The sequence below is a fragment of the Apis mellifera genome, linkage group LG7 (assembly GCF_003254395.2).
Source record: "Apis mellifera strain DH4 linkage group LG7, Amel_HAv3.1, whole genome shotgun sequence".
Taxonomy (NCBI): Eukaryota; Metazoa; Arthropoda; class Insecta; order Hymenoptera; family Apidae; genus Apis; species Apis mellifera.
Genome location: NC_037644.1, coordinates 13,448,453 through 13,474,017, shown reverse-complemented (window position 1 = coordinate 13,474,017; position 25,565 = coordinate 13,448,453). Strand labels below are relative to the sequence as shown.

The following is a 25,565-nucleotide window of genomic DNA, read 5'->3' as shown; positions in this document are numbered from 1 at the left end:
TCTGATTGGTTAGTTTATATTTGGCTCTGCAAGAATACACCAATAATGAAAAATTTATTTTGTCATATATACAAGTAAAATATTTATTCTAAAAGAAATAAAAATATTATTTATAATTTAAATTAAAATAAATAAATAATAAAAAAGATAAATAATTATTAAATATAACAAATAATATAATATATATATATATACACATATAATAAATAAAATTGAATTTCAGCCATGAAATATTTAGTACACGATATTTAATTATAATAATATTCATATATTTATATCGCAAGCGTATTACATATACATATATAGATAAATATATATAAATTTATTTATGATAATTTTTATATTTCTGAACATAAAATTATCGCTGTGTCATTTTTTTATTAAATAACTTATTTAAGTGATATCACCTCACGGATTAATGTTGAAAATTTCGATCTGTTAATAGAAATACATAAAAAATAAGAAAGTATTCCTTACAAACAAGGATAATAGATAATACAAGAGAAATAGAATAAGAATTGTTACTGCCATCTTTGAATGTTTCAAAAAATATGATTTTTTACAGAAATATTTTTGACATTCAAAAGATGGTATTGATAATCAATTCTTGACCTATCTTTATCATTCTCCATTTATTATAAATAAGAATTAATTGTCAGAATCATTTCTTGAAAATTAAATATATCTCTTTAAAGAATTATCTTTTTCAAAGCACTCAAAACACAGAGATGTCATTGATAATCAATTCTTATTTATCTTCTATCCTTCTTTATTATTTTTTTATTTATATTTAAATTTTATTTAAGATAATTTGAAGATGATGTTATTTTAATATTTTTATCGTATTTCTATCTTTGTTTTATTATTTATTCTCTTTATTTATATTTATTTTTTATCTATGGAATTCTAGAGAGATTTTCGAATATTTTGTCATTCATTCTACAATATTTGCAAAATTTAGAAATTTTAATAAAAAAAAAGAATAGTTTTATATATATATATTCTTATACTGTAAATTTTATTGTATTATTATATTATTATATTATTATATTATGTTATATGTATACATATGTGTATATTATACGTTATATGTATACATATATGTATATTTTTATATATAAAAAGCGAGAATCAAGCTTACAATTTTTGGAAAAACATATAATCTTTCTATTTATCTTAAGTTTCTATATATATTTAAATTATTACATTTTTACAAATAATTAGATAAATTAATTTTCAAATTTTTAATACATATTAAACACGTATTTTAATATATATTAAAATCATGATAATTATTTTATAGCGATGTTCTTAGATAGTTGAAAAACGGCGCCACCTTACTAGCAATAAAAGCGCTCCGGAAACTCGATGGCCAAGAAAGAAAATATTTTTGACACGCGAATAAATTTAACGAATTATCTTATCAGTATTAAATATTCTTCGGAAGAGAAAATAATTTTTTATTTTTTGATAAATAGTGTATGAAAATGGCAACTGATAGTAGAAGACGTGTTGCATTAATTACTGGTATTACTGGACAAGTAAAGTTGACATTTCATGCTTTGTTGACATATTTACTGTATTGTACAAATGTTCAATTTTTCATATATATATTATTGTTTTATATTGTATAAAGAAATCTTATTTTATTTTCAACATAAAAAAATATACGACTAACATAATTTTTTTAGGATGGTTCCTATTTAGCAGAATTTTTATTAGAAAAAGGATATGATGTACATGGTATAATTAGACGAGCTAGCTCTTTTAATACTGCTCGAATTCAACATCTTTATGAAGATCCAAAATGTCATCGTCAAGGCAAAATGAAGTTACATTATGGTGATATGACAGATTCCAGTAGTTTAATTAAAGTAATTAGTTCTGTACAACCAACAGAAATTTATAATCTTGCTGCTCAAAGTCATGTTATGGTAAATATCAAGTTTTACAATATTTTAAAAAATGATATTTAAAAAACTTTTTTTTTTATATTAATTATAGATTATTATATTTTTTATAGGTAAGTTTTGAAGTAAGTGAGTATACTGCTGAAGTAGATGCAGTAGGAACAGTTAGATTATTAGATGCAATACGTACCTGTGGCCTTGAAAAATCTGTTAAATTTTACCATGCATCAACATCTGAACTTTATGGCAGGGTAACTCAAGTACCTCAAAATGAAAAAACTCCATTTTATCCTCGTTCACCATATGGTGATTATATGAAAATATTATTTTATTATTTTATAAATTTTAAATTAAACATTAAATTTTCAGCTTGTGCAAAATTATATAGTTTTTGGATTGTAATAAATTATAGAGAAGCATATAATATGTTTGCTTGTAATGGTATTTTATTTAATCATGAGAGTCCTCGTAGAGGAGAGAATTTTGTTACAAGAAAAGTGACCAGATCTATAGCAAAGATACATCTTGGTTTACAAGACATTCTTGAATTAGGAAATTTAGATGCTAAACGAGATTGGGGACACGCAAAAGATTATGTTGAAGTAAAAATATATATTATTTGTATTTATTTTTTATAATATTGAAAATAGACACTAGTTACTAAATAGATATTCTGAGATTTGTATACCATATTCTACAGGCAATGTGGTTAATGTTGCAACAACCAACAGCAGATGATTATGTTATAGCAACAGGAGAGACACATAGTGTTAGAGAATTTGTGGAAGCAGCATTTCAATATGTAGGTCGTACCATTAAATGGGAAGGTGAAGGAATAAATGAAATAGGACAGGATGTACAAACAGGACAAGTATTAGTTAAAGTGAATCCTAAATATTTCCGTCCAACGGAAGTAGTAAGTATTTATTGCATAACGATAATTATATTATTATAATATTATTAAAAAAAAATGATAAATATTCATTTTATCTATATAGGATGTACTTTTGGGTGATGCTACTAAAGCAAAAGAAAAAATTGGTTGGAAACCTACTATTACATTTGAGGTATTTATACAAAATTATTATTCTTTATTCTCATGGTAATATTTAATTACCAATTAAATATATTTTATTTAATAAACGGAATCATATATATTTCAGAATCTTGTAAAAGATATGATGGATTCTGATTTAGAATTAATGAGCAAAAATCCAAATGCTTAAAATCATTTTTAATATCAAAAGTTAATTAATTTTAAAAATACATTCTATGACGTCTCTGTGAGATAATAGTATTTAAAAAATTGATTTGTTAGATTATAAGAAAATTCGAATAATAATTTATAATGTTATATTATTTTTAAATCCGATACAAACAAGTTTTTTTTAAACTTCCTGATATATCTGAATGTTAAAAAATATTTTATTTAATATTTGATCTATATGTATTAATATTAATGATATAATATGTAATATATGTGAATATTAAATATTAATTTTATTAGATATAATCTGCATATATCATAGATATATGTTGTAAAATCATTTATTATTTTTTATTTACTGTTGCATTTTAAAGATGTATGCATTTCTAAAAATTATAGTTATGCATTTTTATTCGAAAATAATTTTATTTGCTGATAGATGCACAAGATTATTAAAATAATTTACATATATAATGTCTTCCTTCTATAAGTGTTGTAATGTATAATTTTGTACATAATTGTACCATATTTTAGAGTAATCGTTAAGTAATACTTTTAATCTTTGTACACAATATCCAATGTATAATTAAAAACATAAACACATTTTTATAATAAACAATATTCATTTTATATTTTATACAAGTGTTTTTAATAATATAGTCTATTTTTTGCTTTAGTACATTGAACAAATTATAAAATATAATGATATTAATTATTCGTTTTAAAACCTTAAGTACAAAAAATTCATATTTAAATATTTAAACTGAAGTTTTATTCGTGGATTTTCGCAAAATATTTTCGATCGTAAACATCATCGATTTTACACAATGTCCTTGAGCTTCTGTGTATATTATTTTACTATTTCGTGTATTCCCCTCAGCGTTCTTCGTATCAACCATTTTACATTCCTGTTCATTTTTTTCTTTGCATTTCAAATTGGACAAAATTTCCGACGAAACCTAAAATATCAATATCAATGTAAAAAAAATTTGGAGAAAGAAAATATTACTATTTTACTAAAATTTTTTATATTGATTGGAATAAAATTAATCTTTTATTATCAAAGAGAAAAAAAAAAGAGAAAAAATACAAATAAATCTTTTTTAAAAAAAATGATTTAATTTGTACCGAGACCATCGTGCGATCCTGTTCCATCTGTTTATTATCCTGTATAAATCCTTTTTGCCTTCTCATCCTTCTTCTTCTATAATTACCATGTTCAAACATTTCGCTGGCTGAAGGATCCAAAGTCCAATAACTCCCTTTTCCAGCCTGATCCTCAGCGTTATCATTCCCAACCACCTTGTCTCTTGGTATCTTTACAAAACAATCGTTCAAACTTAGGTTATGTCTTATACTATTTTGCCATCCTTGACGGTTTTCTCTATAATAAGGAAATCTGTCCATGATGAATCTATAAATGCCGGAGAGGGTTAGTCTCTGTTTAGGCGAAGAATTAATAGCCATGGCTATCAGGGCGATGTACGAATACGGTGGTTTCTCGTAACGTGGTTGTGGTTTGTATCTTATTATGGGAAGATCCCATGACAGAGGTATACTTCTCGGATTTAATATATCCGGTACCAAGCTATAATAATTTGGCAAAGGACACATCGTCGGGAACGTTTCTTCCGTGCTCCATAATTCGCAACCTCTGGATAGATCACAGGTGTAAATCTTCGATATGGAGAAGGGATGATTTTGATAGCTATTCGACTCCATCGGAAGATGGAATGATCGACGCGCTCGATAATTCGATATGTCAATACACTTTTCACCGATATTTTGTTCTTTAAGAAGAATTAATATTGGATTTTTTTTTTTAAATTTAATATTTCTGAAATTTTATTATTTAATTTGATACAACTTCACTTTCTTTTATCATTCGTCTCTTTCTTACATACATTAAAATTATTATTATTTTTTTATTTATTATTATATAAAGAAGAAACAAAATTAGATCATAGATTTTTCCCCGAAAATCATCGAGTCGAAGTTTACTTAGTATACAATTTCACTTTCTTCTTCCTCTCGTTTCATCGTATCCCGGCAAATTGTCCCCATTGATCCTCCCGATTTACGTTCAAAATTCGAAACACGTTTTTCCACAGTTTTTTTCCAAATAAATAGTTCAAATCAATGCGATCCACTTCTTCTTCAAAGCTTTTTGACAAGAAAATTCTCGTCGAAGAAAATCGAACCATACATTCTCTCTCAATACTACATTTAACGATTATTTAAACCGCTTCACTTCCACGATCAATTAGCGGTTTCCATAATTCCAAAAGAATAATTCACTAGAATCAATATACATATATATACATAAACTTTGTCTCGAACTGGTCCGAGTTGGTATCGCATCGAAGACTGATCCCAATTTCCGTCCGGTTAGATCAATCCTCTAACTAACGAAGGGCTGTTTAATTTGACGTGCGGAGGAGCATCTAGAGGATGGACCAGCTCCGCCCATCGCTGCTTCCTGGAGATACGTCGTTCGCGCGTTTCAAACGCGAGGGAGGTGTCGGTTACCTATCCGGGACCCGGTGGCTACATGTTTTATTGCTGTTTACACATATGCTGTCCCAACACCCACGCCGGCAGTAAACGAGCCGATACGTAAACAAAGTTGCGGTAATTATACCGAAACCGTGCCGCTTCTTGGAAACCGCTCTTCCCTTGCGCGCTCTCGCCACCCTCTCTCTCTTACACGCTTGTGACTTCTCGTTTTGGAGGGGGGATATATATTCCAATTTTCAATTTCCACCCTCTTCTCGCGAAGTTTGGAAAAAAAGAGATAAATAGAATTTCAAGTATCTTTTATTAAATTTATTTCTATATATTTTTATGCGTTATTAAAACGATATCAAAGATCGTCGAAATTTTTCATTGCATTTCTAAATTTTCTTTTTATTATTATTATTTTATATTAGTGAACGACAAAGATATCACGAGACGAGATAATAATCTTCTCTCGGTTTTGATTTTTAACGATCCATTACAACTTAAAAATATATTTCTTTCAATCGTGAAGAGAGGCTCGAAGCCGCGAAGATACGGCAACCGTAACCGAAAATGGTGAGAAGAAACGCGTGTTATTTGTTTATTCACCGTTTCTGGTTCCGTCCTTCGAGCTTCGTTCCATTTTGAAATATTAAGGAACAAATCATCGCCGATCTGACGTCAGGAGGAAATCGCGGCGGATTATCGCGTTCAAAGCGATATACCTTGGCTCCCGGGAATCCTCGGCATGCTCTTCGAAAAACATCCAGAATTGTCTCGCTTGTCGCGCCTTAATCCTGCGCCCCTGCCTTCCGTTCCTTAAATCATCATCCCGATGGATATATAAGTGAAGAAAAACATTTATAGAAGCCGCAGAAGCGGCAGATGGTAAAAATAATTTTCGTCTCGAAGGAAAGTCACCTTACGTGTGTCGACAAAAAATTGAGAATAGTTTTCTTCCTTTTCTAAAAAAACTCTTTCTTTTTTAATTCCTTTTATTTTTGAAAATAAAATATGAAAAAGAGATTCAAGAAGGTTCAAGGTCCAGGGAGGGAAAGTAGCCTCTCTTCCTTCTTGTTTTATTTACAGATACCGGGGAACCGCAGGAACGAGCGGTTCTTCCTCTTCAAAAATCGCGCGGGCGGATCTTGTTTGCGGATTGCGTTCCGTTTTACTGCCCGGTATCCGCCCGAATCTAAACAATCGTTCCTTATTGACAAAATCGGCGGGCGTCTGTCTGCGTTGGGCTCAGCCGGTTTCGGATTGTTGCTACTGCGACCGTTTTACGAGTGTGGGAAAATTCACAGCGCGAGCAGAAGCTCCGGGGCCCCGGCTCGATTGCAAAAAATAAACGAGCCGCCCCTTTCGTTCCGTGGCGGCGAATTTTCTCGGAAATAACCGTTGAATAGCCGTTGAAATGGACTCTGGTAACGAGCAACGCGGGATCCTGATGTTTGACGATTTAATTTTTCCCTTCCCTTTCCTTCTTTTTGCACAGTATTTATATATTATTGGAATATATGGAACAACATCGAATCGAGATGGAATTTTTCCCTTCTCTCCTTTCTCTCTTCCTCTCTTTGGACGGTATATTATGGAAATATAAACAAGGAACAACATAGAATCAAGATGTTTGAGATCCAATTTTAGATTGGAAGATTTTATTAATTTTTTTAAGGAGAGAGAGAGAGAGAGATATGATGTATGATAAAGTATAAATTTATGTATGTAGCTCTTTTCACTTATTTGCTTTACAAGAATTTATTTAAACTGAACACCATTTCGCAATTTTATTGTCCTGTGAATTTTTGCAGTATCCTTCCCATTGCTGCTGGATTGTCCTTTGGTACCTGTGCGACAGAACAATTCTCATAAAATGGCACGATATAACTGTATAATAATTTAATCGTTTATACTTAATTATTTACCATGTGACCGGCTCTGTTCACCCAGTACATGGCGAAATTGTCGTATGATTTCTCATAACCTTCTATGATCTCCTGCACCACTATGGGATATCTGGGAGAGTAGTGCCACAAATTCGCATTTTTCCAATTCATCTTCTCAACCCAGTTTAAAGTCCCTATATCATAATAATGAATAATGAAAATAAGAATATATTAGATACGAATTAAAAGAAATATAATTTGACGTAGATGAGTGGAATGAAATAAAAATACCTGGAGTGTCAACGATGAGATCCATGTGACCGGTGATCACCGCGACTTTTAGATCGGTTTCGCTCAATAATTCCTCGACTGGAATCAAAAATTAAAAATTAATCCTTTAATTTTTAAAAATCCCAAATTTATTATAATTAATACCTATATTGATTACAGGTTTCATGAAATCCTCTTGCAACTTGGTGAATACCATATTCGACTGAGCGCTGTGTACAATCGAAAGTTGCAAAGCTTCCTTCACGGGTCCGTTCATAAGCCTGGTCAATGAGGCATCGTTGAACGTTGCGTATTCTAAAATATCGAAGAAATCGCAGAATCCTAATAATAAATTGCGATTTAATAAAATGCAATTCTGTTCAAACCTCGAAGGAACGGTTTCGATCGAATTCTCTCCGCGAGGGAACGCGTGCCGCTAGCCTCCATTCTCGTTAAGATATTATAGAAATCGATATTATCGGTAACTTCGGCGACCACTGCCTCCGCGTTCATCCACAGCATCGTGGCTGTCTTCCAACTATTCGTTTCCACGGCATTTTTCGTCTTTTGAGCCACATCGTCGATCTTCTTGTACCCCTCTGTGTCCACCATGCCCTGTCAAAAAGCGAAAAACATCTCTAAATTCAGCGTAAAAAAAAAAAGAATCGGTTTGAAAGAATTAATAAGATTGTATTGTACCGTGGCGAGTAAGAAGGGCGCCCAAGTCAACACCGAGTCGATGGGCGAGATCCAAGCGTCACCGAGGGCGACACCTTTCAAGTTGCTCTTGATAATTTTGCTTTTCTGTGCCTGCAGTGTTTACAAAGTGAATAATCAGGATACAAATTTTCAGATATTGATTTTTTTTTTTTCTTTAATTGCTCGAGTAGTCGACACGTAAACAGTTTTACGATATATATATATATACGCGATACGAATGCAGGATGAAAGTTAACCTATTCAAAGTGTTTTATTCAAGTGTATTTAATTTACAATGTATTTAATTTTTAACGTTATTGCGATTATTTCAAGAAACGTGTTCCCTTTCGAATCCTCTTTATCTCTTCTCGATCGTTTCTATATAATTTTTAGAGAGAAGAAAAAAAAATTGTAAACTTCACCTTGTACCATTGGAGAGCGAATTCCGCACCCATTTTACCTCCGTAGGATTCGGTCGTGATGTACGTGGGCACATCTTGGAATCCAGGCAAAGCTTTCAGGAAACCTTTCATGCATTCGACGAGATCGCGAGCGATCTCCGCGTTTGTTTTCGCGAATCCGCTCGATAACGTGGCGTAACTGAATCCTGTACCAATCGGGTTGTCGATGAAGAGGATATTGTAGTCTTTCACCTGCGAATTTTTTTTTTTCGATATTTTTATTTCGTATATATCGATATTATAAACGCGCCACTCCTTTTGAACAAGGATATAAATAAATAAATTCTTCTGAATCTTAAAATTAAATCTCTAAAAAAGAAGAAAGGAAAAATATTAAATCTTGGCAAATATGAAATCGATCCAATTCTTAAATTAAACACTCGGATGAGAGCGAATGTAACGTTGATATAATAATTTTCTCAAAGATAATTTCGAAATTCCTTTAAACTGTACGGTTTTCGAAATGTATTTAATAAATATAAAAATAGACGCGTTAATTAATGGATCTCTCGATAATTGGAGTCGAAAGGTTCGATAAAAATGCGATTAAAGAAGATTGATCACTTTCCAACGACCGGATTGCGAAATCGAGTTGTTTTTTCTTTTTTCATCCAATAAAACCTATTAATTATACTCGAATCGATATCTCGCCTGTTGCGACATCCAAAAAAAAAAGAAGAAGAGAACAGGCGATAAAACACGTGCTTTCCAGATCAAATAATAATAATGAATAATAATAATAATGAAAAGTTTGAAAAAGTCTCGTTTCTTTTAAATATTCCCCCCTCACCCAGGAGAAGTTTCTCGGCCTCAGATCGGCGTCCAAGGGGCCGAGTTCCTCGAAGTTGCCGTACGAGGTGGACGAGGCTCCCGGCCCACCTTGCAACCAGATGATCAACGGTTTATCGTAATAGGAGGAGACGTTGGCGTTGGTGGTGTAGTAGAGCCACCAGAACATGTACGAGGCGGGTCGAACTTTCACGTATCCCCATTCCTGTTCCCCGGGGCCGAATCCTTTCCTCGCTGGAAAAATGAACGAAGAGAATAAAAATTCGAGATAAATATAATTAAATAATTATTGTAACATGAATTTTTTTTCTTTTTTGGGGAATTTTACAGAGACAATTTTACTTTCGACGAGACAAGAGATTTCGTAATTTATCCCACGTTAAACTTTGCCCCTTTGCCGAGGAACGATAGCGTTAAGATTTCTAAAAGTAATCAATCGTTCAGAGTGGTAATAAATTCTTATCGATGCTAAAAAATTGTTGTTTATCTTATCTATTTTTCTCTTTTTCTTCTTCTTCTTACAATAATTTCTTTCATCGAGTTGAGGAGAGAAGAGTCGAGAGGAGTAGGAAGAAAAGATTCAAAGGTAAACAGTTTGAACACGGCGACGAGTTTCGACTCGGATACTTGGGCGTATTTACAGAGATTTAGGATATGGCAGAGCAAATATAGAAATATACGCACGCACGTATATAGTTTTCTGCAAAATGAACGGTGTTTAGATGTTTCCAGTAGCGTTTCGATTGCGAAATTTCTTTTTTTTTTTTTTTATATTCGTATTACGTAAAAATATCACGCAAGAGATTCGAAAAATGTTTTGTCCTCTCTTTATTATAATTATAATTACAAGAGATTTAAATTTAGAAATGATAAACAAAATTCGAATCCAAAATATCCCTTTGACACTTAACGATTTCGAAAATTAAACGATAATAAGGATAAATTATTTCGAATAATCTTGGTGGCAAGTTTAATATAGTTACCAAATGTTTCAGAAGTAAAGTAATGAAGAGATTATTTAAATTTAGAAACGACGAGTAAAATATCCCTTTGACACTAAACAATGCTGTAATAATATAAATTATTTCGAATGGATGGAAATTTCGAGTAATCTTGGTGGCAAGTATAGTATTTAATTATCAAACGCTTCAGAAACGAAGCAAAGTGCAACGAAAATATTATTTAAATTTAGAAATGACAAAATTCGAATGCAAAATATCCCTTTAACACTTAATGCTGGATAATTATTCGATCGTTATTATTTCGAAAATTAAACGATAATAAGGATAAACTATTTCGAATAATCTTGGTGGCAAGTTTTGTATGGTTATTAAACGCTTCAGAAGCGAAGCAAAGTGCAACGAAAATATTATTTAAATTTAGAAGAGATTATTAAATTTAGAAAGCAAAATTCGAATCCAAAATATCCCTTTGACAATGCTGTAATAATATTCGATAAATTATTTCGAATGGATGGAAATTTCGAATAATTTTGGTGGCAAGTATAATATAGTTACCACACGCTTCAGAAGTGAAGCAAAGTACAACGAAAATATTATTTAAATTTAGAAATAACAAGCAAAATATCCCTTTGACACTTAATAATGCTATAATAATATTCGATAAATTATTTCGAATGGATGGAAATTTCGAGTAATCTGGTGGCAAGTTTAGTATAGTTACTAAACGCTTCAGAAGCAAATGAAGAGATATGTGTGCGACGAAGAGATTATTTAAATTTAGAAATGACAAGCAAAATATTCCTTTGACACTTAACAATGCTTTAATAATATTCGATAAATTATTTCGAATGGATGGAAATTTCGATTAATCTTGGTGGCAAGTTTAGTATAGTTTAGTATAGTTACCAAACGCTTGAGAAGCGAAGCAAAGTGCAACGAGCGCTAATATCGCGGGGGATCTCTTCATTGTTGTTGGCCGAATAACAGTCGATCGATGACTATTGAAAGTCAATCTCGGATAGATCTTATGGATCGCTTGTTATCTGTCGTTATGGCGATCGATCGATTAGATATACCGATTAATTCTTTCGTTTCCAAGATTTCCCCATTTTTCGGTGCCCCGATCGATTGTGAAACGATTGCAATCCCCTTCTCGGAATAAAGATAATAGGCCAAGGCATAAATAATTTTTATCCTTATTTCATTTAAATAATTTCTCTCAAATTTAAATAATTTCTGATTTTCAGAAATATTTAAGGAGACTTAAAAAAAAAGGGAACGAAACAGAAATACGAAGTTAAATTAAAATATGTTTGAGTTTTGTATATATAATTATCTTTTTTTTTTTTAGTATTTCGACGAATTTTCGTGTTTCTTTCAAATGCTCTATTTCCATTGACAATTTCTTTTTATTCCACAAGAATGAAACAAAGCGATTGTAATAAATAATTTGTGAAACTAAACTCGTCCGGTGGAAGATCAAGTTTGAGGAGAGAATTTAAAAAAGAAGAAAAAAAAAAAAAGGAAAGAAAGAAAAAGAACTCGAAAAACTCGTCCGTTCCCTAGTTTCGATACCATTGATATAACCATTGTAACACTTGTATCTGTGTATTGGAAGTGTGTAAAACAGGAATTTCGACTGGTTTATATGTCAACCGTACGAGAATATCGACCTAGACACGAAAACACGAGTTTGCCGGCATATATATAATCGAATAATTCATTATCCGGTGTGTTCAAAATCTCGCGTTATTTATCACATATATTCTTTCTCCCTTCGAAAAACACACACTTTCGATATTAACGGACATTGGAATTCTTGAAATTTCTACAGAGAATATATCTATTATTATTCTGAACTCGTATTAATAACACATCGTGATTATAAAATATCGATAAAATATCCATTTTTTTTACGTTTCTAATCCCTAATGGTGTAATAAAACCGTGTAAACAAAAAGAGAGGTGTAAAGAAAAAAGAAAGAAAGAGTATCACACAGCCATCATAAGTGAATCGAGTATAATAGTAACGTATATTGTATTCAATTCTTGTATTCAATAATTAATCCCTGATTATACACGATATAATATCAGTACAATTCTTTTAAACTATTTTTAATCTTATATTATGATAAAACAAACGAGTGAAAGAAGTTATAATATATCCGTGATTATACAAGATAAAACATCAGTATTCCCCTATATTTCTAATCCTGTATACCGTAATAAAATCGCGAGAGAAGAGAGAGGAGAGAAAAAAAAAAAAAAGAAAAAGATTTCGCCCGACGATAAGCAAATACGAGTTATAACAGTGAACGTAATAAATTTAATAGGAAATTCTTGAAATTTCTCTCTCGATATAGCTCTGAAGTTATTTCAAATATATTCCATGATTATTACAATATATATATAGAATATCCTCATTTTTTATTTCTAATCCCGTGCTGTAATAAAATCGTGTATACGAGAGAGAGAGAGAGAGAGAGAGAGAGAGAGAGAGAGAGAGAGAGAGAGAGAGAGAGAGAGAGAGAGAGAGAGAGAGAGAGAGAGAGAGAGATTTCGTACAGAGACACGATATGTAAATCGCGTATGTCGTACGTCGTATCTTAATACGATAAATAAATTTAGTATTAAAATTAGTTATATCGTTTCCCATAATTTACATACACGCTTTCGTCTTACAACCGGATCATCCGGGTTGTATTATGTAAATTTGGGCGGGAAAACGGTATTTTGGTATATATATATATACAATATATATATAGTTGCGAAATGCACGTTTTCACTTTATCATAATATCTCGACGATATTTCCACCGCGAGAGATATTGAAATTTATTCGAGTTACGAGGAACAGTGATCGGGAAAGTGAACGAGGCTGAAGTACCGAGCGCATCAATTAACACATTCATAATATTCACGCGTCGGTGAAATTTCATTTCCGTTTTCCTGCTTTCCAGATTTATTTTATTTTATTTTTTATTCTCGTCTCTCTTTTTTATCGTACCGTATTTCTATATCGTGCGACAAATTAATATCTCGAATTATTAACACGGTTGATTAATACGGTTCGAATTATAATTAGTGAATACTTTTATACGCAAGAGAAATATCCGATTGATATCTTTTACGGAAGTAAAAAAGTTATTTCAGCAAGCGGAAATAGGTTGTCAAATTCAGAAAGAATATAAACACCGAGCAAGTAAAAATGACAAGTCTCGTTACTTCCGATGTAACGAGAATGAAGAAACGAAATTATTGGAAGGATAATAAGTGACACGAAAGCATCGAGTGAATATAATATACGGTTATTATTTCTTACCTATGACGGTTCCCTTTTTAATCTCCCTTGAAAAAAGTGAAATCGCGATTCTTCGCTTGGAAAGCGGTCCACAGAATTGCAGGTTATGCGAAATTTCGCAAAATTTTCCGAACGCATCTCCTTCGACGTCTTTAATACATCTGTGACGAGGAAAATCGCAGTCGAGGGTATCGCAAATACACTTGTTTCGATCTAATCGATTGCAATCGAGGTTTTTTTCCCTTCTTTTCCTTTAAATATCTACCCACCAGCGTAACAACAACATCGATTGGGGGATACAAGATTTTTGAGGTTATACACGCGCATAGCCTATGTTTTACGACACGGATGACACGCTTGTAACGTATTACGCAATTTTCTCCGTTACGAAGTCGAAGAAATGAGGCACGTCGTAGTTAATAAGAATCCTAGTCACGAATCGTGCGATTAGGACCGTTTTGGAACGCAAGCTTCCTTTTTAAATTCTACATGACGATCATCTTGGGAGGTTTCCTACGTTTTTATATTATTTATATTTTTTTTTTTTTTTACAAATTCGATCGTATTACCTTTGCTCAAATTATGATATTGTATCTGTAATTTCTCGACTTCTTTATTAAATTCTGCGCAAGTTTTTCGATCGAAATGTTAACTCAACAGCGTGATATTTTTATTCGATGAGAAAAAAAGAAAAGAAATAGAGAAAATAGAATTTCTATCCATTATATTTCGTTTGATTCGTCCTCTAGGTTAGAAATATTGAGAAACATACATATGTATACACACATATATATATATATTTTTTTTCTTAATCGCGGTTCAACGACGAATATTCGAACGATGACGCCGTCACTTTCTCCCTCGTAACTATTTTTCACTTTCAACGTGCGTACGCGCTCGATGGGGAGCATTTCTCCGTTGTTAAGTATCAATTTACTCGAATTCGTGTTGGGGCAAATCGATTATCGTTTAAATCACGATCGATTATAACCGATCCTCTTAAGGAGAAAATTACCGATACGGCAATTTTATCTCGAATCTCTTCACCTGTTAAACGGTATCGACGATCAAATTGTCATCGAGATAATAATAATTAATCTGCCCCGATCGAATTTTTTCTTTCTCGATTCCGTCACTTTTTCGATAATGAATTTTTTCTTTTTTTCTTTTTAATTGTTGAAATTTCTTTGTCGATTATCGATGCGTGGTTACACGAAAGATCGCGTAGATTTTTATAAAAAAAAATCATTTGACGGAGAAAAGATCGATATACATATTTCAAAGCGATTTTTATTTACTTTTTTTATTTATTTATTTTTCTTTTGCTGGCATACGTTTAAACGCCAACTTAGTTTCTTTTAATGGAGAAAAAAACACCACATTTTGATAAAACGATAATTTTGCAATTATATTAATTTTACGATTGTATTATCATTTACTTAGTAAAATAATTAGTCAAATATCTTATTATGCTATTCTATTATGTGCCGGCTGAAAGATAATAAATGTGATAGTAAATTGTTGTTTGTCTATTTTTGATCATTAATTCATTTGTCTAATTGCAAAACTATTAAAATTTTCACCTTCGCTTTTTTAACCTTTCCCCTCGTCGAGAAATGTTTTGTTTTTTTTTTTGTCTTTTCATTCACTTTTTTCCACACAATGAATGACACTCGGATTCGATTCGACTTACGCGCCTCTCAAACAAACAAACAACTCTCTTCAACATAATTAAATCTGTACCAAATTTGAAAACGTGACGCGTCTTGTTCTTCGAATTGCTTCGTTATATAAGATCGAAAAAAAGAAAAAAAATCGGAGAACAACGTTAATCGAGGATGGTACACGAGAAATGGCACGTAAAAATGAACTACCTCGAATAAATCGCGGGTGTTACGCAAATTCTCCACTTCCGAAATTGAAAGTAATTACCGTTATATAAGATTGTTTCCGGATTCTCTTTTAGGAGAAGGAACAATTTCGTTCTATGTCGAACGAAAAAATATATATATATAGCTTGCGCAATATTTCTTTTGTGTCGTGAAACTTTCGATAATCCAAAAAAAAAAAAAAAATATCCGTTGGAAAATTAACAAAATTAAAATCGTAAAATTTTTGTTTAAACGATATGGAAATATTTGATAATTTTCTTTCGATCAATTTTCACAATGATTTTTCATGTTCGTCAAACACAATTATAAAGAAAAAGGGTAAGAGCACTGCATTCAATGATTTCCTTTTAAAGGGGAGAAAAAAAAATTTTGATGAAAAATTTATTAAAATTATTGTAATGGAATAACCACGCTTATTTAAAGATAAATATACACAATATATCATCCGATAATCTATATCAATTAAATTGATTAAAATATCTGCGACACGATCTTCGTTTGTGTTTTATTGAAGCTACCAGCGACGAATTATAAAGTTCACTCGTTACTTGCCTTACGCGTCACACACGCGTTAAAATCGATCGTTCGAAAAATATTAAATAACTTGCTCCGATACTTTTTTTTCCACCGTTCGATGTGTAAATAATTTAAAAACGATACTCACTCGTTATCCAAATTATCGAGAGGAAATGGATGAGGAGGAGAAGGGATGGATCGAGATTCGAAAAATTTCAAAAATAAAAAAATATCCCTTTTTTTCTTCGCTCGATCGAATCGCAATCATCGGTGCGGTTGTAAAAACTTGGAAAAACAACAATATCCATCCATCTTCGTCCAGAGTGTAATTTTAATAATAACCACTTCTCTGGGTTGAAGTTGTTGTTTTCGACCTTTTTTTATCGCGTAAATATACAATTAGAAAGATCAATCAAATGCCAAACGTTCCGTTTGGATAATTTCAAGTTAATAAAGATAATGAAAATAATAGGTGGCAGGATGCGAGGATCGAGATAGAGAGGCGAAGGGAAAAAAAAAGAAGTAATAATGGAGAGGAGGAGGGAGAGGGAGGAGGGATCCGATCATCGAGAATTCTTCCTTGAACACAATGATTTCTCTTTGGATTGTTTTCAAAGGCGAATTAAGGGTGAGAGAAAGGGTGATATCGACGATATTGTATGTATATATATATGCGAATTAATCTGCACGACACATGAAGACTTTTATACAGTTGCTCGCGTGAGATTCGAATCTGTGAGTTCTTTGATCTTTCCTTGAATTCCTGTATTAATACGTTATTGTATAGGTGTATAATATAATTACGTAATATTAATATTTGCGATTAATTTTAGAGATAAGTAATTATCTTTTTTTTTTTTTTTAAATATCTTTACGATTAACTCGAGTAACATATAGATGTAATTGAAAATACTTTATTATCGTATTAAATTAATAATTAATAATTTGAAATTCTTTTCAACTTTCAAAATACGTGGATTTCTCATTATGCGGTTTCGAAAAGTAGTCTACTTGCACGGTTTACGTAATATTGGAGAGATTTTTTTTTTTTTTTTTTTTTTTTATTCTATTCAATTACACGCGTCAAACATTTATCTTGGTGTTCGAGAAACATTTATTTACCGTGATGAAAGTTTTTCGCATCCTTTTATAAAGATTCCTTTCAAAACTCATATTTTTTTTTTTTTTTAATGTTTAAAAATGTGAAAACTTGAGAAATATTTGAGAAACAAAGAAATCGATTCGAAAAATTTACATTCCAATTTTTTCTCATTTTCGAATACTTAAAATATTTAAAATTACTCTTATTCTTCCATTTTCTTCCGAATGATGAATTTTCGGATCGAATCGGATAATTTAAAGTAAACCGAAGAGTGAAAATGTTTCGAGATTGCCTCCATTATCTCGCAACTCACGTAAACCGCTTGTGTATTCCAACAAATCTAAAATCACGATACGTGCCATGGTACTTGTTACTTATACGTCGTATTTGTTGCGTGCAAAACAAGTATACATGAGTTTCTAACGCATTTTTCGGCCATTGAATTCCCAAAGATTATTTGCAACAATTATATAACGCGTATTGCAAATATATAACTTTCTAACCAAGTTAGTATGGCAAGATATACTCCTCCACCACGTTAACGAAATATCTGTCTATTTATCTATCTATCTATCTATCCTTGTTTCGAATATATTCAATTAAATGGAGATAACGATTTGATGGAATAAAAATGTACATAAATGTAAATAATTTCTAGATTAAATATTAATAAGAATAGAATTTGTAAACTCTTTCAAGCAAGCTTGTAAAGAGGGTATATCAACAATTCGATCGAATTCTCGAAAACACGAAACAGCATCGGTCGTGTATTTTCGGCGAATTTTAATGATCTGTTAGTTTATCCTCGCAGACGAATGCCGTGGAACAGATTGGCATCGTATATTTCCATAGACACGCCCCCAAAGGAACGAAGAAAGTGACGAAGAAAGAAATATTTGTGGCGATTTCTTCTACATACAACAAATAATTCGATCATTCCATTATTCTTCCATTATTCTCATTCGCGAATAAAATGATATTTTATTTTATTTTTTCTTTTTACTCATGTTATTCAATTTTATATATATACACATATATATAATTTTTTTTTCAAATTCAAGATTTTATTACAGCATTTATTTAGCATTTTATTAGCATTTTATTAAAGCAAATACAAGATTACCCAATTGTTTCAGTCGGAGATAGATTCTGTTTGTCTGGTGACTTCCAATCTTTCTGCTAATTCTTCTTGCGTCTGGCTTGGATTTTCATCGAGTCAATTCGTCTAAATCACCGTCATCAAACTTTCTCGATGCACTTGAACGTCTTCCAATCGTCGTCTTCCAAATTAAAATTTCCAAAGGTTTTAAATCTTTGGTACAACTTTCTGCATGCTCTGTAACATACGGCGTTCTCTCTTAGTCGTGCACAAACTATTTCAACAGTTTCAACAGTTGATTTTCTAAGCTGGAATGCAAAAAGCAAACAGTGACACGAATGATACTTGTCGTACGCCATATTGCTTAAAATTGTTGCATAGGAAACTCTTAGAGCGCTCATCACGGCTTTTCTTAAAAACAAAAGAACGATCTTTCAGATGGCACCACGAACGGGAAGTAATTCGAATTTGGTCAGAAGTTGTGATCGTAGAAAAAAAAAGGAAAGAAACTTATTTGCACATCTAATATATACTCGAGAGAGGAATATTATTTCTATTTTCGCGTAGGAAGTAGAGAGGCGGAAGGAGGTGTCACTGGGAATATTTTTTTTTTTTTACCAGTTGATGACCATTTAAGAATGTTAAGTCAGAATTACCGGCGGTGGCTCGCTTTATCGATATAGAAATCGTGGAACAAAGCTATGCGATGCGATCGCCAACCCGGAAGACACTTTACTTTTTCACTCGTCTCTCGTTTAATGAGAAATATCTAAATGGACACGAAAGAGCGTATTACTTTCATTCCCTATCCCGTCTCATCTCGGCCATCGTTCTGTTTTTCTTACGTTAAAAACTTCGGACAACTTTCTCTAATATCTTTCTCTTCTCTCTCCGAAGCTCGAATCGATTGAAATTTTGGTTTTTTGATCCAATAATCAATGATTCAAATATATTTATACGTGTAAGAGAGAGAAAGAGTTACGAGACGATTTTTTATTTTTAAAAAATTTTTAAAAGACAAAGAAAAGTCACACGATGTATCGTATCGTTATTGCGCGTGCAACGACTTATTGTCACCATCGATCGATCGATTGCACAAACTGCCAGCAGAATCGCCCGCAGAAAATGGAATCCAAATCGTTTTAATTCCGTTACCAGTTACAACTTCCTGGTAATAGACGAGGAACCGGAAAAAATTAATTATTTTTAATCGTTTTGTATTTTCTTTTTTCTTTTTCAAATAGAATAGATTTTGAATCACCTCTCTTATCGATTCGTAATGCAAATTGTCCAATCCATGTATCTCATCCTTTCTACGAAAATCATTCCGATTCAATTAGCGAATGAAACTGTGAGTATATATTTTTAATGTTATTTAACTCTATATTTAAAAAAACTAATTTAGTTTCGTTCCTTTATTTATATTTTTATTTTTCTATATATTTGTATATTTTTTTTTATACATCGATTACTATGCACTCTCTTTTTTTCTTCCGTTACTTCCTACTTGCTCGTTTGAAGGTAATGAAGGATTGCATTTGAATTCTGCAGGTTCATTGCTCTAACCTAATTTGCATCGAGTAACAAACAGCGTCCTTGTATGAATACCAATCTTAATCTTTCCACGATCATTGCCACATAAATACGGGGAAGAAAAGCGTACACACCCTAACCTAACCATCGGTATAACAACGATAAGTCCTTAAGATTCTTCCTTCCTCGAAACGATAAATGATACAACTACGGTTTGCACGAAGAAGAGATATATCTTTTCGTAATTTTGTTTTAACTTTTGCAGTTTCTGGAACGAAGGAAGAAAAGAAAAAGAGAGCTTGATAAATTTTTTTAACGATCTTTTCTTGTACAAATATTCGTTGACGAAAAAAAATAAAAAAAAAAAAAAAGAATATTCGCAGAGAGAGGATTTTATTTATTGAATCATTTTTATTGAATCATTACGTAGCCGTTAAAAGTAAGTTTAAATTAAATTTCACTTTCTCACTTTCCTTCCCTTCTTTCTTTCTATTTTTTTTTTTTTTTTTCTTAATACGATGCTAATTTATCAAAGATCTACGATAATAATAATAATAATAATAATAACAAGGTTCGTAATATTATATGCTTATAATCGTAACGAGGGGATTAATCGATCCTTCTTCTATTATATAAATTCGACTCGTATCGAGTAAATGTTATTCCATATATTTGGAACAAGGAAAGGTAATAACACGTATTTACTTACGATCGGTAACGAGCAATTTTATAAGGTGACACGGATAGATACGAAAAAACGTGTTTCGTTCGTTTCTTTCTTTCTTCTGTTTTTCTTTTCTTTTCTTTTTTAACACGATGCTAATTTAAAGACCTATAATAATAATAATAATAATGTTAATATTATACGCTGATATAATCGTAACGAGGAAATTCAATCAATCCTTCGTTTATCGTATGAATATATATAAATTCGACGATATTTTCCAAATTGTTCCAATTTTTGGAAAAATGATGATTCATATTTAATTTTTACGACAACGAACAATTTTACAAGACGCCAACTTTTTCATATAAGGTGACAAGGATAAATAAGAAACGTGTTTACGTTTTATCGCTACACCAATTACCTTTAACGAATGTTTCGAAAAAACTTTTAACGCAACTCTTTAACGCTTATCACTCATCGCCGTTCCCAATTTGTACAATTTGCAACAAATTGTGCTGCGCCTCGCCTCGATACACCGAATGTATATTACGAATTCCGTGAGAGAGGAAGAGAGAGAGAAAAGAAGAAAAAGAAAGAAACGCGACCAAAAAGAACGCTTTTCTCGAATGATAAATTTTCGCGAATCTTTAATGGAGATTGGGCGCGTATTTTTTTTTCCTTTTTTTTAGAGAAGATGGTAATAAAAAAAGTGAAATTCGCTTTATGGTAATTCATCTTTGTGTTTACTTTCAATAGTGCATAACCGATGGAAAACAATTGGAAAGTAATGATGTGACATCGATCCTTCCTTTTTTTCTTTTTTTTTCATTTTTTTTTTTTTTTAATCATAACGTAATAACGTTACGTCAATTCGGTCGAGTGGGTTATTACCTACACCTAAAAAAGCAGAAATTCTTATTTTTTATATTTTTTCCTCTTTTTATATTTGTACACACGATATCTAAAAAAAAAACAGGGGAAAGAGAGAGAGAAGAAAAGAGAAAAAAAGTAGAAGACATTTTCTCCTTTTTTAGTTTCGGGACGAACTATCCGCGGTTGATGCTCGAAGGATGATTTCGTTCGTGCTCCTCGATTCGTGCCTCCTCCTCCGTCATCAATCGTGCACGCTCGGTGAAAGTAACCAACCGCCATTATCCTTCGGAATATAAAAGAGCGGAGAGGACGGACCAGCTGCAACCCTAAATTGAAAGAAAGTCAAAGTGACCCGATCATGAAGCGTAATGACGACTTTCAGCATTCTTCATTCAAATAGCTCAATTTCGTTTTCACTTCGTTTACCTCGTTTACCAAAAAGACAGAGACAGGGAGATAATATAACGCGACTATTTCTACGTCCATCGGTTCCCGATCGATACGGCAGATTTGAAAAGATTCGTCGATATTAAATACGACAAAGGAGTGAAAAAAGAAGGACGATGCGAAAAAGAGGATAGCGTAGAAGCGGGTTTTTAATTAATGTTAAGAAAAATTATATCTCAGCCAATTACAATCGAACATTGTTGCGCCAATGTTGTGGGAGAGCGATCTTTTGATTTAAAATTGTATCAAGAATGAATGGAGAGTTTCGGTTTCGTGCAATTCCCGCTCGAAACTTTCACTCACAAAAATAATGAAAATACCCGCGACACAGGCGGAGAGGCGAGGAAATATATCTCTCACGGTAGCGAGGACGGGTGGCAAGGGTCAATGGTAGATTCACCGAGACCGAGAAACCGTTTCCCGTTTTCACTCTCGCCGAGATCGATCGGTACACGTTCAATTTTTTTTTTTCGGCCGTGACCCAGGATATCGCAGGACACGTCTCCTGGCGGGAAAAAAGGAAAACTTCTTACCCGGTTTACCTATTTAAGGTCAAGGCGATCCACACTTTCGTCTTCCCCTCTCGAAATAATATTCACGAAAATTTTATCTCGCTCTTTCTCCCAAGTAAAGAATGATCCAACGATATTTTTAAAAATCGAAACGTTCCTTATAAATCTCTTAATGATATGTAATAAAATATAATTAACAATGTCTCTTAATAACGATTGAGGCAGCTTTAAAAGCAGTCGCCGTTTGATCAACAACAATCCTCTCCGTTTAATTGAGCGAGGGGAGCGATTATTCATCGATAGGAGGCGCGAGTGTAGAAATAGTATCGTCGCGATGTTTTATGCATTCGAGGGGTCATGGAACGCGTCATTTCCGCGTCGCTCTAACGGCATCGCGGAAACGGTTTATTGGATAGTGAAAGGTATCAAATCGATGGGATGGAATCGAAAGAAAGCGACTGTTTTTTTTTTTTTTTTTACAAGAGATGAAAATCCGCAGCTTGTAGCTTCTTCTTCTGCATCTTGGTTAAACGTAGGTTCCGTTCCACTTGTTTTTATCCGTAACGATCTGTTGCTTATCTAAGAGATAAGAAGGGATAAAAGATAAATGTGCGGGAGAAAAAAATATGTGATCATAAATTTGGGGCGGTGTTTTTTTTTTTTTTTTAATAAGAAATGCAGCGACGGGTTCTTCTTGGAAGAAGAAGAAGAAGAAAGAGAAAAAAATTCGAAGAAGCGGTTGCGAAAGAATCGGTCAAAGAGAAAGAAGAAAAAGAATCTATCCATTAGTGGGTCAGGGAACGTTCGTAAAATTAAACGATTGCTTTCATCGAAATAATTTCGTACGTCGATCTCCGGATCCCGTTCCATTAATCACTTGGGAAACGGAACTTAAAAAACTCGGAACTGTTCGTCACGAATAGTTTTTCGTAAATATATTATGATAAATAATTCGATCGAATCGGACCGGATTTTTCTGAATTAATTAATAAATCTTCACTTAAGAGATGTAAATTATAATATTTTTGCATAAACGAAAGGAGGAGTCGAGTCTAAAAATATCCGAAAAAGGAGGAAAAAAAAAAGTAAATAAATAAATAGAGAAAAAAAAAAAAGAGAGCAAATCGAGATCGAAAATAAAATTGGAAAGCGAGGAAGGTCAAAGATCTGTTAGTACACACACTCTACATTCTTTCTCTATGATACCGACTGCCCATTCTCCTCTCGTCTTCTGTTCGAGGTGCAGTTTCACCGCGTTTATCGAGCCACGTTTCCGCGCTACGCAACGCCCGTCGAGCTTTCCCGATCTTCCTGGGGGTCATTAATATTTTATACGGAGCACGACCGATTACCAAGAGAATTCTTGCCAACACTCTCACACATTCGATCTAATCTTTCAACGGTCGATTGCGCAATCCACGTGATTCATCCCCATTCGATAACAAAGTAATGCTATCCGGATTTTAAAAGAGAAAAATAAATTAATATTTTATTACGGAGCGATTTGTTAATGAATCTTAATGAAAATGATAAATTAATTTACGATCGATTAATTTCCTAATATCATTCAAATTTCTTCCTTCAGAGAAAAAGGAATTAATAATAAATCAAAAATTATTATTTCATACGGATCGAATTCGATAAGTAACTCGTCCAGATATTTTTTTTTATAAGAAGATTAATCTCAATAAAAGTGATAAAAATATAATACAAATAAGATAATAAAAATTGGAACAGGGTCGAATTTTTATCTTTTAGATCGATTGGATAATTGACTGTATATTATAAAATAAATTAGCGTCGAGTTCGATCAATTATTACATATATATGTATATATATATATATATATATTGCATAATTTGCTTCATCCAGACCTCGGGCAAGATAAACGCTTTGCTCCGGATCGTGGATACTCGATCGGGGGTTATCGATGAAAGTTATGACATTGGATGAAAATGGAACGAGTGGGAGTAGTTTTGTAACGCGTGGAACGCTACCACCGCTTTCCCGGGATTACACGCGAATCAAAGATATATTGAAACGGAACGTGTACACGAGGAACACGATTGCATAAAACGTTTTAACCGTTCTACCCAGTGAAAGTAAACAAATGCAGTGTACGTACGCACGTATACACACGTCCCTCTTTCCTGTTTGCGATTGAATACCAGCATTCGGGCTTTTATCACGGCAGTCGCAGTTGTAAAAAACGCGCGCAGCGTTAATTAATCCTAACGTAACATTTCGCCTCTTCCCTTCGCTGTATCGCTTTCTCGATCCTGCGCACATGTACCGCGATTCTCCGCAAAGAAAGAGTCGGGATTTCGCGTGTCCCTTTCTGCAAAATAATAATAATAATAATAATATTAAAAGATAGGTCAAAGTTTACGTCACCTCGCTCGAAATTTCTCGCTCTCTCGTCTCTCTCTTACAAGTATACGTTACAACATATTTTTCTCGCCCTCGCGTCGATTTCTTAATTTACATTTCGAATCGAATTTCTTTCTATCTAACCAATTTTTACGAAATTCTTCTCTTTCTCTTTCCTTCTTTTTCTTTTTACAAAGTAAAATTTATCGTTTCGTTATTAAATCGAAATCTTTAACGGGCAACGTTTGATATAATTCCTCGGTTGAATCGTAACACTTTCCTTTATTACCGACGTATCCTTTATCGATCGACGTCTTCCAACTCTACGGTTCAGCGTGCGAAGGAGAAGAAAAAGAGAAGGAGGAGTAGGAGGAAGAAGGAAAGAAGGAAAACAGAAAAAAAAAGTTGACTCCGCGCGATGGGCCGCCAAATGCCCCTTTTACCTTCGTGGACGGGCGATCATAACGGCCGTTACGATCTCTCCCCCCTCTCCGCAGGTAAGTTCAAGATGTGAGCCATCGTATGGCCGTCGAGAACGTAACTAACAACGTGTATACCCCTCCTCGAA

The 25,565-nt window shown here is 32.7% G+C and overlaps 4 protein-coding genes across 6 annotated transcripts; 1 reads left to right on the top strand and 3 right to left on the bottom strand.

The window, feature by feature from the left end:
- The first annotated feature begins 1,357 nt into the window (after positions 1 to 1,357).
- On the top strand, positions 1,358 to 3,754 carry LOC411696 (GDP-mannose 4,6 dehydratase). Of its 3 annotated transcripts, XM_395164.6 has the most exons (7): positions 1,364 to 1,541; positions 1,692 to 1,934; positions 2,024 to 2,216; positions 2,280 to 2,512; positions 2,611 to 2,826; positions 2,909 to 2,977; positions 3,074 to 3,754. In XM_395164.6, exons 1-7 carry the CDS (start codon positions 1,482 to 1,484, stop codon positions 3,134 to 3,136), a joined length of 1,077 nt encoding a protein of 358 aa, XP_395164.3. In that variant the 5' UTR covers positions 1,364 to 1,481; the 3' UTR covers positions 3,137 to 3,754. The 3 variants fall into 3 exon arrangements, with proteins under 3 accessions (XP_006569515.1, XP_006569516.1, XP_395164.3); XM_006569452.3 differs by having other exon boundaries at positions 1,358 to 1,541; positions 2,024 to 2,512; XM_006569453.3 differs by having other exon boundaries at positions 1,360 to 1,527; positions 2,024 to 2,512.
- On the bottom strand, positions 3,472 to 5,946 carry LOC726400 (forkhead box protein I1-ema). Its single transcript, XM_001122142.5, has 2 exons — positions 4,246 to 5,946; positions 3,472 to 4,076 (listed from the first exon to the last, which is right to left on the bottom strand). Exons 1-2 carry the CDS (start codon positions 4,837 to 4,839, stop codon positions 3,876 to 3,878), a joined length of 795 nt encoding a protein of 264 aa, XP_001122142.3. The 5' UTR covers positions 4,840 to 5,946; the 3' UTR covers positions 3,472 to 3,875.
- Positions 5,947 to 7,314: 1,368 nt separating this feature from the next.
- On the bottom strand, positions 7,315 to 11,725 carry LOC409162 (retinoid-inducible serine carboxypeptidase). Its single transcript, XM_392686.6, has 9 exons — positions 11,593 to 11,725; positions 9,726 to 9,958; positions 8,897 to 9,127; positions 8,475 to 8,585; positions 8,162 to 8,390; positions 7,941 to 8,090; positions 7,797 to 7,874; positions 7,545 to 7,699; positions 7,315 to 7,466 (listed from the first exon to the last, which is right to left on the bottom strand). Exons 1-9 carry the CDS (start codon positions 11,651 to 11,653, stop codon positions 7,407 to 7,409), a joined length of 1,308 nt encoding a protein of 435 aa, XP_392686.2. The 5' UTR covers positions 11,654 to 11,725; the 3' UTR covers positions 7,315 to 7,406.
- Positions 11,726 to 18,564: 6,839 nt separating this feature from the next.
- On the bottom strand, positions 18,565 to 25,561 carry LOC102655858. The gene is made up of 3 exons (XM_006569454.3): positions 25,441 to 25,561; positions 24,753 to 24,965; positions 18,565 to 18,832 (listed from the first exon to the last, which is right to left on the bottom strand). Exons 1-3 carry the CDS (start codon positions 25,458 to 25,460, stop codon positions 18,736 to 18,738), a joined length of 330 nt encoding a protein of 109 aa, XP_006569517.1. The 5' UTR covers positions 25,461 to 25,561; the 3' UTR covers positions 18,565 to 18,735.
- Positions 25,562 to 25,565: the final 4 nt, after the last annotated feature.